Consider the following 16,672-nt stretch of genomic DNA (forward strand, 5'->3'; position numbering starts at 1 on the left):
GAGCAGAACAGGCAGATCCACGAAGTACACTGCTGAGGGGAGCAGCGGGCAGGTCAGGAGAGGTCTGCCATGCCATGTGGTCACCTCCGGGGCAGGGATCGAACTCATGCGGAAGTGGCTTTAGCTTCTTAGTGCTGTGCTTAAAAAGCTGTTCCACCAGGGAGGGCCCACTTTTAAGTTTTTATACATCAACAACTATAAACAAAGTTAGTAGGCAAATGAAAGTAGGAAAAATATATTCAACATTCACTGCAGATAGAATTTTAGATAAGGCCACTAACCCTAACAATTTTTAGGAAAATTATTAATAAAAAATTAAAACAGATAAAGGTTTTGATATCTAAACAAAGTTTAGATATCTAACTGATAAAAATTTTTAATTTTTAATGACATAATTTAAGGATAACATTATTTTAATCCTTATATAATATTATAGCTTGCTTAGATCTATCCCTGGATTTGGGTCAAAATACTGCATGATATTTACACTGGAAATAAATGGCGGTAGAGAAAATTTTCTGTTAGTTATATGGCATGGGATGAGCAATACTGTCTTAGTTTTGCAATATACTGCCGTTGCTACTGATGTTATTTTTATATAGTGAAGCAACAGCCTTCTTTAATCTCTTCAGGAAAATAACAATTTAATAATAAAATATTTGACCTCATAAAAAAAAAAAGTGACAAGTTTTCAGTGTAGAAACTAAAAGGTCTGGAGCTCTGAGTCCAGAACTCCGGCACAGCCTCCCAAGAAACACAGGCCCCTGGCTCCCACAGACACAGGGAAAGTAGCTACCTGGCCGCAGGGCGCTGGGCGGGCCTGTACCTGACGTCAAACAGTCCTCTTGCTTTCAGCCTCACCCTTACCTCACGCCACTGATATCTGGTGTCTAAGACTTCTGAGCTTTTACTGGGTTCTAAGGAGCGAATCAGTCGGGTTCTCATTAGCAAGTCCAGGCACTTGGACTTTATCTTCCTCTACCCTGGTACCATTTCTCTAACCCGCTCCTCAGCTTCTAAAAATACATTATTTCTGTTGACTGTAGTGCCTTCTCTTGGTGTGTTTGTGTATGTGCAAGTGTGGAGGCGGGTGGGGGAGATCATTATGGCTTTTTCATTTGATGGGGAGAAACAGGTAACTGCATACATTCAGGTACTTTGGCAAGAAATCACTAGCTCCACTCACCATAATGTACATGCTACTGTCTTCCTTTCAAACATGCTTTAAATGACTGTTGTGCACTAACAATGACTTGTTTACTCTTAGTAAGGAGAGATTCAATTAAAAAGAATTTGCTTTTAGTTGAGCTTAGGCAGTTTGCAGGATAAGCAACTAGGTGAAATAGCAAGAGGGAGTTGATTTTGACAATTTTCTCCTTTGTTCTCATTGCTTTTATGGAGATTTTTGGAGCTCCTTATTCTGCCATTTTCATAGATGTCACTTCATCCATTCCATTTTATAAATAAAAATGATTCACTGATTTGGAACATCCTGTCCTTCAATGAAGTAAAAAGAATACTTTCATGGAAAATGTTCCAAGACAAAGAAATAACCCAGGGTAGTGATTCAGTCTGTCCTAAACATGCATTCCCAGGCCAGACTTGTGGGTTTGGTTTGGATCCACAAACTCGTAGATTGCTGAGAGCAAACTTTTGAGTCCAGTAGTGGGAGATGGTGGCTTGCAGTGTGAATATAGAAAAGAAGTCACACTAGAAGAACACTACCTCAAAGCATCCTGAGAAATGCATTAATTCTTTGACTACTGTAACATGCCATTCAGTCTGGTCTGAAAGTTCAATTGATTAATTTTACCATTCAGTTAAATTGTTCTGGAAATTAACATCTTAGCCATAAAACTGTTAAACAGTCTTAGAACTGGAAGAAACTATAATCAACCCCTCTGTTAAGGTGAATTTTAATAATGATGGTGACCATCTTTTACTGAGTGTTTTTTGCTGCCAGGAACAGCGCGTACAGACTGATAAAGCCAGTCTCATGGCAATGTGTGCACTGTTAGTGTTCCATGCGTGGGGTGGGTGGGGAGGGGTCCTCACACCAGCAAGCGATTCTTGGACACCAGCAGGTTGTCAGAAAAGCCAGATCCAGCTCTGAACAATGTTGCCCCAGGGATAGCATCAGATTCTACAGACTCAGCAGCCCAATATCACCCTCCACTTCAGACATCAGTCACAAGCCCTAGGCAAGTCCAACACTTGGACTTCTGCCCAACAGATTACAAACAGGAGGTTTCCATGACCCCCTCCTCAGACTTTGGGTGTCCAGTTGAAAGCCCAAATTAGTGCATGTGCTCTCATCAACTGGTTATAAGTCAGAGGTTCCCAGGACCCTCACTTCATGTTTGATTCATTTGCCAGCATGTTATAGAATACTCAGGAAATCCATTTACTCACTAGGTCACCAATTCATTAAAAGGATATTAAAGGATATGAATATATAGCCAGATGGTAGAGATGTATAGAGAACAGGTACAGAGAAAATGTGCAGAACTTCAATACCTTCTCCAGGCACACCATTCTCCACAGCTTGTGTTCACCAACCCAGGAACTCTCTGATGCCCCTTCCTTTTGGGCTCTTTTATGGAGGTTATGTTAGTGGGCAGAGTGAAGTTTTTACCTCAGGGCTCCCAAACTTGAATGCTCTAAAGGGATTCTGTCATCTCTGCATAAGGACAAAACATCCTATTAGTGAGTAAGAACTAATAATTTTCCAGGGAGACACCCAAGCTTCCCCATCCCCATGTGGGACTAGAGTTGGTCCAAAGCAGTGCTGAGGCCTAAAAGTTTGCTGCAAGTCCCCGGCACCTCTGGCAAGGAACCTTAGGAAAGGGGCAGAGGGAGCCGGGCCAGGCTGGCATGAGAGGAACAAAACTCAAAGTACAAGTCAAGATAAAGGCTGCCTTTGTCAGTCTGCTCATGTTTAGCTCACCCACGTATTGCTTCCGAGTGTCTCTACATGTCTTGACTCCATGTGTCTCCTCCAGTGCCGCTAGTCCCTGATACATATCCAAAGCTGAGAAGTAAGTGTCTGCTTTGCTTTTCACATGTCTCTTAGTTCCACGTGTCTCCTTCTGTATCTCCTTTCTTGTGTGCCTCAAGCTTACCCTCCCTGTGCATCTTCACCCCTCACTAGGTATGGCAGGGAACATGGAACTGCCTTTTTTATGGAGATGCCTCTAGTGCAGTTTTATTACATAGGCAGGACTGATGAACTCATTGGCCTTTGGCATGTGACCTCAATTCAGCCCCTTTCCCTTCACTAGAGGTGAGGGAGTTGGTTTCCCTGGCAACCAGTCTCCATCATTACTCACAAGTTAGGAAATGCCAAGGGTCTGGGGGGCTCTGAAGTGGAAATTGTGGGTGAGGAACCAAGTATGTACGAGATATGTTTTGTCATCTGGGTGATAATCTGTCTGTCCTGTGTGTGTATCTCACAGGTGGTATTTATCATCTCTATTTGATTGCTAGGTCAGGAAATGGACATCAGTTTGTCTGGGTTCAACACATGTTAGCAGGCAGATCCAGGACTTACACAGTCTCTGGTGACCTCAACACCTGGCTTGAAGCTATCCTGCCTAATGAGTGAACTTGATCAATGGAGTCTTGCTGGATCCTCACTGGTCCCAGAAGACTTTTCCTGGGATTCAGACATTTTTCCATTACTTTGACCAGCTCCCTGAAATTATATGTTTTTTGGTAAAGTTTGCATTTTCGTTTTAAAGTGGGTTTTGAGTCAACTATGAGAGAGAAATGAACTCTCTAACTCAGGTTAGAGAGACTCAAGCCTTTTTGCAGTGGGCAATGCCACTGCTAAGTAGGTAGAGATTTCTGAAGAGCGTTATCATTTTGTTACAAGTGGTCAACTCAGAGAATTCTTTTTGTTATGACAGGTGTTGGTCACACCACTTTGTTACACAAGGACAATGGTACTGCATACTCAATCTAAAAGATTAATGCTGTGATTACACTCAATGCATAACATCTTTTGTGAATTTGGAAATCGTTTTTAATATTACCACAGATGGAATTTACTGGAGTAGAGATTATCTACAGATCCTTGATCTATATTGTCAAATCTTTTTTAAAAGTATATTAATTTTAAAAAGTATTATATTAATTATATCTCCACCTAGGAAGTGCCCATTTTACCAAGTCTGCATATCTTGTTTACCATTTAAAAATGTTTTTGTTCATTTGATAGTAAAAGAATGATAGCCAGTTATTTCAATTTAATCTGCTTGACTAGAGGTTACCACATTCTAATTATTTGTTACCCAATTACTTGTGGTCCTTCCTGTATATGGTAACACTCAGCCCAGGTGCTTATTGCATGGTATTTTGCTGATTTGTACAAACTTTGTAGTGAAGAGGTAACAACATTTGCATTTCTGAAGTTTTCAGGGATTTTGCCTTTTAGTTTTGTGTTTTTATATATACAGAAGTTTAAAATGTAAAATGGCCATGGTGTTAAATGAAATAGCTTGTGAGCAATTTCAGGAATAGAAGTTCCATGAAAGAAGAGGCTGTGTATGTGTGTGTAGTCATCTTATTCATAATGCCCTGCACCAAGACAGTGCTCAAAAATATGTCACATGAACAAATGAGATCTATGAGGCTTTCACCTTTTTATTTCTCCCCAATTTAACAAATTCCCTCCAGGGACAGGACGTTCACCTTAATTTTCTTTTATTTATTTGGCATTTAGTTTTCTTTTTTAAAGAAAACATTTTGTTTTCTTTTTTAAAGAGAACATGCAGCTCTCTAATTCTTCTGAAAGGTGGTAAGGTCACTTGAGTCCCATTGACTTAGGAAAGGTTGCCTCATTGTCAGGATACCTGAAACCTGCTGCCCCCAGAAATCTGATCTGTAGATCTGGTGCAATATAGTATGACCTGTAGACATTCACAGAGTCACTTTAAACCCTTCTGAGGAGGAGGAGGTTATAAAAGATGGATACATACCAGTGTATACCTCCTCCTTTCTTTCCATCACCTGTGAAAACTAGCTCTTTGGATTTGTTAATTAGTTATGCTTACAGTTGCCAGGCACAGTCTGTTAAAAGTGAGCATGCAGGCCCTCCCTGGTGGCGCAGCGGGTTAAAGCACAGCACTAAGAAGCTAAAGCCACTTCCGCATGAGTTCCATCCCCACCCTGGAGGTGACCCACATGGCACGTCAGACCTCTCCAGTCTCACCAGCTGCTCTGCTCCCCGCTCTGTCTCTGGTAAATCCTCTCACCACCCCTGCACCTCTGGCCTGTACTCCAGTTCTATATGCATAAATAAATCTTAAAAATAAATCTTAAAAATAAATGAGCATGTGACCAAGTGAAGACACTGCAATTACTGCATGATTTTTGTAGTTTGAAAAAGTGCATGAACTTAAATCCTCTAGGATCTTAAGTGCCGGAAGGCCTCTCTGTGTGGAAGAGCCATTCTCACTACCAAAAACGCAGTCTTCTTGTTTGTATCACGGGCTCAGTTGGCGGATTACATTTCGTTCCCAAAGTGTAGGTGGCTCTCAGAAGAAGCAGTTGGTAAGGGATTTGTCTGGTTAGAAAATGTTTTTAATCTTCACATTACCACTGTAAGGTTTTGTACTTACTGTTGAAAATAGTGATCATTGGCCATGGTAATGATTATATAGTGTAATTGTTTGGTTCATAGGAAAGATTGTGAGGAGAGTACATATCTGAGTAGTTTGGCACAAAATGCAGGAGATATTTTTTACCATAAGGCCAAAAGGCCCTTTTGGCCTCCACTGCAGGGAGAAATAGTATTGAAAATGTCAACAAGCTCTGATTCCCTTTTAACTTCTTGATAAAGATCCAGGCCCACAAGTCCCAAGACCACAATTATAGTTCCTCTTAGCTGAATTGTCTTGAGGCGAAAACAAACTGCTACAAATCCTAATTATTCTTTTCCAAGAGACTTGAACAATTAACTTGTCATTTGCAACATCTCTCCCTTTAATTGCATTTATAAATGACATAATAAAACTCTTGACCTATTACAAAATTAATTTTATTCTCACCTGAATGTATCTGAAAATGTAGGCATTCAGAATATCAGATGTCCTGTGCAACTTCTTTAAACATAGATGGCTTCTGGTGATTATATTTAATACCCCATTAAAGTAAAGAGAAGTGTGGGAAATTTTGTTTTTCTAAATCTTCCCCAATTTCTAGCTGACATGTGGATGGTAGACTCAGTGCTTCCCCTGTCTATCACTGCTAGTACACACTAATGCAATCCCTTGAAAAGCTGTGTGGATTGAATTATAAAAAACTGTTTATATGTCTTAGCCTATTGATTCTGTTTTGAGAAAGCCCTCCCTGCCCCCCAAAAAAACACCATTGCATGTAGAAGTATTTATCTGTACAAAGTGCCATCAAGGGAGTACTGAAAATAGTATGGTAACATACTACTCGAAGGGAAGTAATTAAAGAAGAATATTACACATCCTCTCAAAGGAATGTTTTATAGCAGTTAAAAGATTATTGTTAAAATTATAAAACAATGCCAAGTGTTTGTCAAGTAACATGCAGTGAAAAAATGCAGGATACAAATTGATATGTGTATATTACAGTTGAAATAATGTAGGAAAAACCATATGTCAGAAAGAAATGCAGGGCCCTCCCTGGTGGCACAATGGGTTAAACACAGCACTATGAAGCTGCCGCAGCACGAGTTCGGTCCACGGCCAGGGAGCTGGCCCACATGGCGTGGCAGACCTCTCCTGGCCCTTCCACTGCTGCCCTCAGCAGTGTATTCCAGTAGATCTGCCTGTTCTGCTCCCCATTCTGTCTCTGGTGAATCTTCTTACCCATCCCCTACCTCTGGTCTGCACCCCAGCTCTGTATGCATAAATAAATCTTTTTTTTAAAATGCAGCAAAATGTCCTCGGTGGCTGTGCCAAGGTGCTGTGGGAAGGGTGCTTATTTACTGCCTTTCTTTTCCATTGCTTTAATTTTTCAAAACATAGTTAAAAAATATAGGTAGTATTGGAGGAAAAGCACCCTCAAAGTGGTCAACATAAAATAATGTTACTTAAATAAAAATAGTGCCACTCATTACTGCTTAATTAGGATTCAACCATTCTTATGATTTGTGTTTAGTGACTTACTGGGCAAATTCTTTAGTTATTATTTCTCACAGTCCCATATAAAGTGGAAAATGAGACAGGCATATATTCCTGACAGTAGGAACAAAATCTTGCCATGTCAAAAATGGGTTTGTTTTATTGGATGTCAGAGATATTCCAAGAGGTTTCTATATATCTTAAAATTAACAAGCTGGGCCCTCCCTGGTGGCGCAGCTGGTTAAAGCACAGCACTGAGAAGCTTAAACCACTTCCGCATGAGTTCGATTCCCACCTGCTGGGGAGGAGATCCACATGGCAAGGCAGACCTCTCCTGGCCCACCCGCTGCTCCCCTCAGCAGTTTACTTTGTCATCTGCCTGTTCTGCTCCCCGCTCTGTCTCTGGTGAAGCCTCTCACCCTCCGCATCTCTGGCCTGTACCCCAGCTCTATATGAATAAATAAATCTTTAAAAAAAAAATTAACAAGCTGGTACAGAATGAGGAAAGGGAGAGAGAAATAGAAGTCTGTACAGATACAATGAGTATGACATGATTTGTCTGCTTCAGTCCCACTAGTGGGAGTTTGAAAAGGGAAAAGCAGCCCCATGGCAGACTCTGCCCAACACCATTGTTATGAAAGAACGCTGAGTCATCCCAACTGTTTTTTGCATTTAAGGAATTAGTTCATTTAAAAGCTAAGTTGAAATTTAGTTAAAACTTCTGTAAGGGGCAGAAAACTAATTAGTAATGTGGTCAAACTGAATAATGCTGAATATAAATTGATTTCTGGTTGAAGGAATCTGAGCGCTAAGATGAGGGAAGCTGATCCCAGCCTCGATCTCCTTAAAGGGTTTACTTCTAGGTAATAAAACAAGCCCATTTGGGGAAAAATATAACATGTCAATATAGAGATGAACTCGGGATTTTAAGAAAAAGATGTCCTGGCAACTTCATTTTCTTTAAAAGATTGTGTTTCCCCAAAAGCCTTAACACCAGAAAAGGTATACAGCTCGGTCTCCTGGAAGTGTGAAGGATTTCCTACCCTGCTTTCTGATGACATCGTGACTGGGAACAGGAGAGGAGAATGTGTTAGGGAGGATTTTCTTCATTGCCAAGGGATGGAAACCCATCCTGAATGAGCTAAAGCACACCAAAGAATGCAAGCATAAAATCTGGGGTGGGGGGGACACGTTAGGAAGTTTACTGGTGGACATGGCCTCTAGGAGGTTGGCCGAGTTACATGTCCATCCTTCAGACGAGCGCTCTCCTGCAGCCAGGCAAGAGGCTCTCGCGACACCCATGCACACCCGAGCTCAGCCACAGTGGCCGGAGAGCAGGCGTTGCAGCTCAGACAGAGGCCTGGAGCCCTGTCCTGCCTGGCTTCTAAGGGTGCTGGCGCCCTTTCTGCTCTAGGAGTAGCTGGAAAACAAGCACCAAGATAGTGAACACCCGCAGCAGCAATTCTGAATGACTTGTGGGGCCCCAGCACAGGCATTTCAGCAAAAATTATACTTTTTTTAAAAAACAGTTTATTTTTACATCATTTTGTACATTTTTTTTCCATCTCAATTGTAATCCCCGCGGGTTTCCCATCACCGAGTCACCCATGTGCCATCACCATAGTCCCGTGCACTTCCCTCCCCACCCCCCACCCCCGTTTTTGATCCCATTCCCCACTCCACCCCCACAAAATGTCTCTGGTATAAGGAAAAAATTATACTTTTTGATGGCCATTTTCGTGACCTCTCAGCATTGCCTCACCCACACAGTGCCTGCCTGGAAACCCAGAATGCTGGTTGCTCTCTACATGGAAATAAGTAGCACCAGGCCAGCCTCACCGGTGAAGTCAGTGTGACCACCTGTGGCCCCTGGCAGAGTGCTGCCAACCATCCACCAGCATGCATCTCCCTCCTTTCTTTTCCGGACCAGAAGACAAGTAATTACAGAACTGGCGGTTTCCTGAGTTAGGATGCTCCCCACATACCCCTCTGAGTCCCCAGAGACGGAGGTCCAGCTCCTCTCTAAATGCCCCCTCCCACAGCCCACCCCACCCCCAGGGCTAGTGACTTTTTAAAAATCATAATAGTTTATTTTTACATCATTTTGTGCCTTTTTCCATCTCAGCTGCAATCCCCGTGGGCTTCCCATCACCAAATCACTGTGTGCCATCACCTTAGTCCCGTGCACTCCCCTCCATTTTTGACCCCATTCTCCATTCCATTCCCCATAAAACGTCTCTGGTATATAGTTGTTCATTCCCCCCGCCCCAGTCCTTTATATGGAGCATATTTTTTTGGGGTGGGTAGGGTAGAGGGCAATGTATTCTGCCTATCACACCCATCCCACCAAATTTGGAGGGGATTATCTCAACCCCTGGTAATTTCAATCTACACTGTTTACCTTCTTGTATTCTACACATTCACGACATTTATGGTGGGATTTTATTTCTGACCCTTCCTCTTTCCATGTGCTGCATTAGAAGTTATTTGCTTTCAGGATCTGTGGGAATGGACTGCGCTTTCTCTGGGCTCCCTTTAGTCCTATGTTAAAGAAAAACAGCTCAAAACTAGGAACGTCCCAGCACTGAGAAACAAGGCCAGGAGCTGGCCCTGGCCCCCACAGTGAAGGGCTAAATCACCGATTTCAACCTCATTTCCTCGTATGTTAAATGGACATAACAGCACTTCCCACAGGAGCGTGTCCTGAGTGTCCACAAGAGTGGGTGCGGGAAGGGGCAGCTGTCCTGGTGGGACGCAGGGCCCGGGGCGCCGGAGATGAGCAGCAGCAGAGACTGCTGAGCCTGCTTCAGACCAGGCTGGAGAAGCCCAGCTGCCCGCAAATGAGAAGCTTCAGAAAACACACCTTGCGGGGATTACTAAGGCCAGGTTGACATGCAACAATTCACATCTGCAATAAAACTGTAAAAGCTTTCTTAGTGAAAAAACACCACAGTACCTGTCACCTGAAAGTTCAATTTCAGGTCCGTAACTATTTTTTAACAGGGGCCTGTGTGCTTTTTGTTTTATGATGCAGGGAATGTGTCCCACAGAGCTCGAAGGAGTGGCGTCCTTCTCTGGGCTTGCCCTAAAGTCCTAGCTAGGGCATTTTCACCTTCCCTCCCTGTTTCCTACTACATTTCCTGCACAGACCCTTCCTCCTGCTTCTTCCCTGCAAAGTCCTCCTCACTCTCTAGGTCCCAGCTCACCTGTATTTCCTTAAGGGGCTCCTTGTCCTCTCAAGACCAGGTGAGTTTTCCTTCACACGTGAGCTCCCATTGCATGCCGTGGTAAGGCATTCAGGAGGGTCGAAAACACAACTGTTTTGTCAAGTACGGCTAGTTCTAGCAGTGACAGATTCCCCAGGTATCAGTATTATAACAGATATAGCAACTTGTCTCCCTCCTGTGTAAAGCGCATGCAAGCGGGCAGTCCAGGGCTGGTGTGGTGGTCCACACCAGACTTCTGTGCGCTGCTCTCAGCTGGGCCTCCCTTCCCGTGATCCCGGAAAGCCAAGGACCGGCGCCAGCTAGTAGGCAGGCAGGGAGCTCTGTGGGTTTTGCACATGCCTCTTTTACCTCTACCCTTTGGGCCAGAAGTAATACCTGCAGGGAAAGTGGGAAATTTAGCCCTTATTTTGAATCGACATGTAAACAGTTAAAAACTGTTCAAGTTCTCAGGAACAGAAGTGCCTGTACTGGGAGACAGTCTCTGGCCACACTATTCTTTGTTCACATCACACCACCTGGCACATTGAATTTCCTGATGGAATAAGGAAATGAATACGTCATTTATATGTTCCTCTGCTAGGACTGTCTTCGCAAAGGAATAGGACTGGAGGGACTTAAATGACAGGTTTCTTTCCCAGCACTCTGAAGGTCCGAAGACCAAGGAGCAGGCAGTGCTAGTTGTGAAGGAAATGCCTCTCTCCAGTAGCTCTGGCCATCTTGGGCATTCCTGCGTCCGCAGACGCTGCCTTCATGTTCATGTGGCTTTTATCCTGGGTGTGTATTGCGCGCACACAGCCCAAAATTCCCCCTTCCTGAAGGTCACCATTCATCGTGAGCTAGGGCACACCCTAATGACCTGTGTGAATTAATTATATCTGCAAAGGACCTATATATCTAAATGAGCTCACGCTCTGGAGTACTGGGAATTCAACATTCACAGAGCATATGAATTTGGGGGGTGGAGGAGTGGAGCCGTTCAGTAATTCACAATTCAGGAGAATTTTGCCTCCTGCCATGCAGTCTTCCCAGGCATTTATTTTGCTGCTCTGGCCTGTCCCAAGGTGATAGCTCTCCAGCTCCTGCACAGTGACATCCTGTCCACACTGAGGGAGCGGGAGGGTTGTGTGTGGGCTATCTTATTGGAGGCCACTGTGGGACTGAGCATTACTGTCCGTTAGGGGTTGGAACCAAGTAAGTCTTCCTCAGGGTGTGATAGGGGCGCAGGAGCAGGCTTGAAAGGCCAGGGGGTTCGCTCTGAGCCCTTTGCATAAGTTGAAGCTCCTGCCCTTGGTAACATCCCATGAGACCACACTTTGCTAGTGCAGGCTGGGCACAGCAAGGCCTGGTGTAGGATCTGGAAGTCAGACAACTAGCTCAGTCCTCACTCAGCATCATCCTTTGTAAAAAGAAGAGAAAATGCCGATATATATATGTACATACGTATCTCTAGATCTGTATATATCTTTATACATCTTTATACATAGATATTTGCTCAACATGCCACCCACTGAAAACTCCTTTCAATGAACATTTCATTCTGTTTTTTAATGTGCATTAATTAACTTAACTTTTTACATAATTAATTAACTTTTTACTTAATATTTGGAATGACTTATGTATATAAACATTCATCAACACTGTAGGGCTGAATGGGAGAATCACAATTTATTTAACCAAGCACATGTCATTGATCATTTAGTTTATTTTCAGCTTTCAACTTTTAGAAACAATGTTATAATCAATATCCTGGTGGTCAGATATTTGCCCACATCCTCATTCATTAGGGTGAATTCCTACATGTGGAATTGCTAGATCATGCTAGTGAGTAGACACTGTCTTTATGTTTGTGTTGTCAAACTCCTAAAGCCATGTGCTACCCAGACAGAACCCTGCACTGAGCCCCCACACCCCCTCAACAGTTATCAAGGCCCACCATCTACCCCCCACCTACTTTCCCTAGTTCCTGCTTAGAAACAGACTGAAGGCACCCTGCCTTTCTGAGCTCACTGCGCTCACCTAGTACAGGCATTTGAAAATGAGGGAGGACAGACGTGAAATTAAGAGGTCAGCATGTTATCTCTGCTTCTGTCCTGGTGGTTGGGCTTTTCCTCTGTTCCTGTTTGTCTGGACTTGGGCTCATTTGTCCTCTGGGTTCCTTGTACCCAGTTTCCTCCTTTCTTTCCCTCTGGGTACGCATGTATGTTTTTAGGCGGTTTCACATCTTGCCAGATGGTGCTCTGGAAAGGCTACTCAAATTTTTATTTTCACCAGAATCCTATGGGAGTGTCCAGTGCTGCAAGCTAAAGTTTGGGGCTTTTCTCCTTCCATCCCTCCTCCTTTCAGCCTTAATTTCCAGATTCAAATAGCATTGTTTTAGGGCCTCCCTGGTGGCGCAGGGGTTAAAGTCTCAGGGCTATCAAGCTTTCACCAGCCACTGCAGCACTAATTAGATCTTGACCAGGGAGCTGACCCACATGGCACAGACCTTTCCTGTCTAGCGCACTGCTCCGCCCAGCACACTTGTCATCTACCTGTTCTGCTCCCCACTCTGTCTCTGGTGAATCCCACCTCTTGCACCTCTGGCGTGGACCCCAGTTTTTGTATGCATAAATAAACCTTTAAATAATAATATTGCTACTTTAATTAGAACTTATTACTTATTCGGTTATTTGTAGGGTTAAAAATTGCCCTCCCCAACCATTTCTTCACTGAACAACTATTTCCTCTTTGTAAGCGGCTTTTTGCTTTTGAGGTACTGCTATTTTAAAAATTGTGTTCACTTACTTATGTTAATTTCATAGATTATACTCCTATCAGTGAATTGCCCTGAATATTTGTTTACACTAAGACAAAGTGTTACATGTGCATGAAAGAGTAAGTGAGCCCTGTAAGCTGGCTGCTCAGAGCAGCAAGGCACTTTCACCTGTCAGGGCTCGGTCTCCGCTGAGGCTGCCAGTGCAGGCTGGGGGCGGCAGGACAAGGGAGGGTTCTACGGGTCACTTCCTCTCCCTGCCGTCTTAGTCATCCATGAAGCAGGTAAGCAGGGAAAGCAGCTGCTTTCCCTTTCATTATGACTTGTCCCAGGGCATCTTAAGAAGAACTTTAAGCCCAAATCCAGGGTTTTTCTACTATATCAGACTGATTTATATTTGTGGAAGGCAAAGAAAGCATTGAAATATATCAAATAGCAGTAATTTTCAATTTTGGTTTTTTCCTGTAGCATGAAGGCCCGGGACCAGGTCATTATAACTTGAAAATACCTTCAGCAAGTTCTATTACTTCTTGTTTTCAATCCCGTGTACCTCGATTCCTGCCTTCCCGTTCAGTATGTATTCTAAAAGGCAGACTATGGCCGGGGGTTTGTGGCGGTGTTGGGGGTAAGGGGCTGGTGGGCGGTGGGGGTGGGCTGGGTGTTATAGTTGTGCATCACTCTAGTGGATGGGCGCCACGGCTCGCCAGGCTGCAGGATATGTCTGGCTCAGAGTTGGCAAGCCCTCAGCCAGCTTCAGACTCCCAGCACTGCTGGCCTGTAGACCACGGCTGAATTACAGCCCAGCTGAGAACAGCCAGCACCTAACTCGGCATCATCTCATGACCTGGGTGCTTCGTGGGGAAAGGGGACAGAGAGTTGAGCAGGCAGGGAGCAATGGCTGCTCCACCCATTCAGAGCTGCTCTTCTGTGTGTGGTTTCTGGTAGCAAAAAGAGCAGAAACTATTAACTGATCCAAAGGGCCCATTAAAGCATGAGTAATCACATTGCCCCCAAGGATTGGGGCAGACAGGAAAATGGCTCAAGTCCACAGAGAGGTACCAAGGAGGCGATTCTTGGAATGTGCAGGAGCAAGCCCTCAGTAGAGGAAACCAGAAGAACTCACCAGCAGAAACATGGACTATTGGAAGTGGCTTTGCCTAGGTTTTTCTTTTGTTAATGCTAAAAGGCAGCTTTAATTCCCATGGCCTTATTCCCAGACTGAAAGTCCCTGACACTTGCTGACTTACTTGAGATGACCTGGGAGACAGATGAAAATTCTGCCCATCCCTGGGTTCGAGGGATGGTGGGAGACGCTGGGCAGCAGGCAGAGAAGTCAGGGACGCTGCTGTCTGGGCCTGTCAATCACCTCCTCTTCCCCTGCGCTGCCCCAGGCCCTCTCCTTCAGGGCCCCAGAACTGACGACACAGGGCGGGGTGGTGTGGTCTTTCCCTGGAGGAATCCAGAACCCACTTATAAAACTACAAACACCCGTAAGAGGAGGCTGGGGGGTGCTTCGGCACGTTTGCACACTCGGGGGCGCCACCATGGCCCAGACACAGATTTTTTCAGGGCTCACAGAGCAAGACTCGCTTGGAAGTCAAGATTCGTGCTAATCAAGCGCCAGAAAACTGAAAGCGAAGCCAGAATTTGTTGTTCTAATTTACGGGTGTCCCTCCACCAAGGGGCCTGGTGTCCGGGCCACTGCTCTGGCTTCATGGACACCAACGGCAGGCTGGGGACAGAGCCGCATGCTCTCAAAGCCTGCGAACCACAGCCAGCGCCCTCCTGAGGCTGTCCTGCAGGGCCCAGGCCCCGAGCCTCCTGCTCTGCAGGCTGGCCTTGCAGGTCCCCCTCGCACGCTGCTTCCTCATTCACAGCGCTAATAGAGGCTTCAGCTTCCTTTGACGTCCGACCAGGACTTGATTCGATTTCCAGGCTGCTCCTCGCTTTTGGCAAGGGAAACATCCTGTCATTTACAGCGGCTTCGGCAGGCGGCTGATCTCATCCATGCTGGGCTCACCACTCAGTCCCACTCTAGGATAATCCTATTCCACTCTCACTGTCTCCTGAGGAGATAACAGACTGCAAGGAAGGGTGGAAATGACAAGTAGGTGATACTAGTGAATAGGGTGGCAGTGGCAGCTAATGTGGAACACTGTGCTGCCAGCCTGGCGGGCCTATCTCGGGGGGCCCCCAGTGAGCTGTAGAGCCTCCTGAGAGCGATGTACACTTAGCCTGGTTGATGGGCGAGGTGTGGAAAGCACACTGCCAGGGACACACCAAGTCACCGGTGGCGGGACTGGGGCTTGAGCCCAGGCCTGAACTGAACTCCTTTCCTTAACCAGCAATGGTTCCAGCACATCTAAGATAAAATGCCCTTGGGGGCCCTCCCTGGCGGCATAGCGGGTTAAAGCACAGCACAAAGAGGCTTAGACCACTTCCTCATGAGTTCAATTCCCGCCTGCCCCGGAGGTGACCACATGGCGTAGCAGACCTCTCCTGACCTGCCCGCTGCTCCCCTCAGCAGTGTACTTCGTCGATCTGCCTGTTCTGCTCCCCACTCTGTCTCTGGTGAATCCTCTCACCCTCCGCATCTCTGGCCTGTACCCCAGTTCTGTATGAATAAATAAATAAATCTTTTAAAAAAAAATGCCTTGTGTTTCAAGAGTCTGTGCGTGTGCTCAGGCACTGGAAAACACTAATGGCAGAAATGGAATTCTTAGTCTACGAGAATGACGTTCCTTGCATTTTGTTGATACAGAAAAGCTGTTTATATAATTGGCAAAGTAAAAGTGTGCCATGAGGTACAGGTCTGAGCCGCCACAGGCCGCCTTCCCTCAGCACCTGGGGCAAGCTGCTGACAGCATGCCTGGCCTCAGCCCGGGCCCTGGGGGTCCTTGTTCCTCTGGGGGATTTACCAGAGGGGGTGCTACCGCGTTTGCTATCACCATCTCTTCAGCCTGTTTTCTGTTCTGTTTTCAGAAAACCCCAGGCCCAGGAGCATACACAAGTTCAAGACAATTCCCCAAGCAGCCCCGGACCATAGCTAAAATGGGCCAAGAACACAGCCTCTTCTTCAACAACACAATTGACTTTTCAAAATAAAGCCACCCAGACCCTAAGCTACTCTGAGTTTTAGCAGTTTCTCATGTTGGCGAAACTCTGTGCTCTCATTGCTGCTTTGGCTCGAGTCTGGGGAGATTTGACCACGGAACATAATCGATTGCTCTGGACAGTCCTGTCACCACCCCCCCCCGGGGTGAGCCACGCAGACCCCGCTTCCTGGCAGCAGCCCCCTTTGGTCGGTGGAGTTTGGATGCACACGGCCCAGATCGCACCCGCCACTGCTGGTGGTACTAGGATGCAGAAGTGTCTTGCCCTCTCTGCGTATTCTTTTTTATTGGGGTGTCTTCCAGGAGACTGTCTCCTGGGTGGCTCTGGCAGCAGCTGGGACAGGCCCTGCTTTGTTCCTTGTGCCTCCAGCTCTTTCAGTTCCCCTAGGGTGACAACTCCCGGCCCTACGGAGGCTTCCTTGGTGGGGGCTGAGGGGTGGGGGGCGGGCGTGGGGGTGGGAGCTGGCATTTAACCAACGGCAA

At 45.5% G+C, this 16,672-nt stretch overlaps 1 protein-coding gene across 1 annotated transcript in view; it reads left to right on the top strand.

Annotated features, from left to right (window-relative positions):
* The window catches only part of LOC101637310 (chromosome unknown open reading frame, human C2orf61), a 30,447-nt gene extending 14,266 nt beyond the window's left edge, over positions 1-16,181 (top strand). Inside the window, exons 6-7 of the mRNA XM_004686023.1 lie at positions 13,545-13,649; positions 16,059-16,181. Coding sequence (XP_004686080.1) covers positions 13,545-13,649; positions 16,059-16,181 — 228 coding nt within the window. The remainder of the gene's footprint in view (positions 1-13,544; positions 13,650-16,058) is intronic.
* The last annotated feature ends 491 nt before the right edge of the window (positions 16,182-16,672 follow it).

This window comes from Condylura cristata, unplaced genomic scaffold, assembly GCF_000260355.1.
Source record: "Condylura cristata isolate star-nosed mole 26May11 unplaced genomic scaffold, ConCri1.0 scaffold00020, whole genome shotgun sequence".
Lineage (NCBI taxonomy): Eukaryota > Metazoa > Chordata > Mammalia > Eulipotyphla > Talpidae > Condylura > Condylura cristata.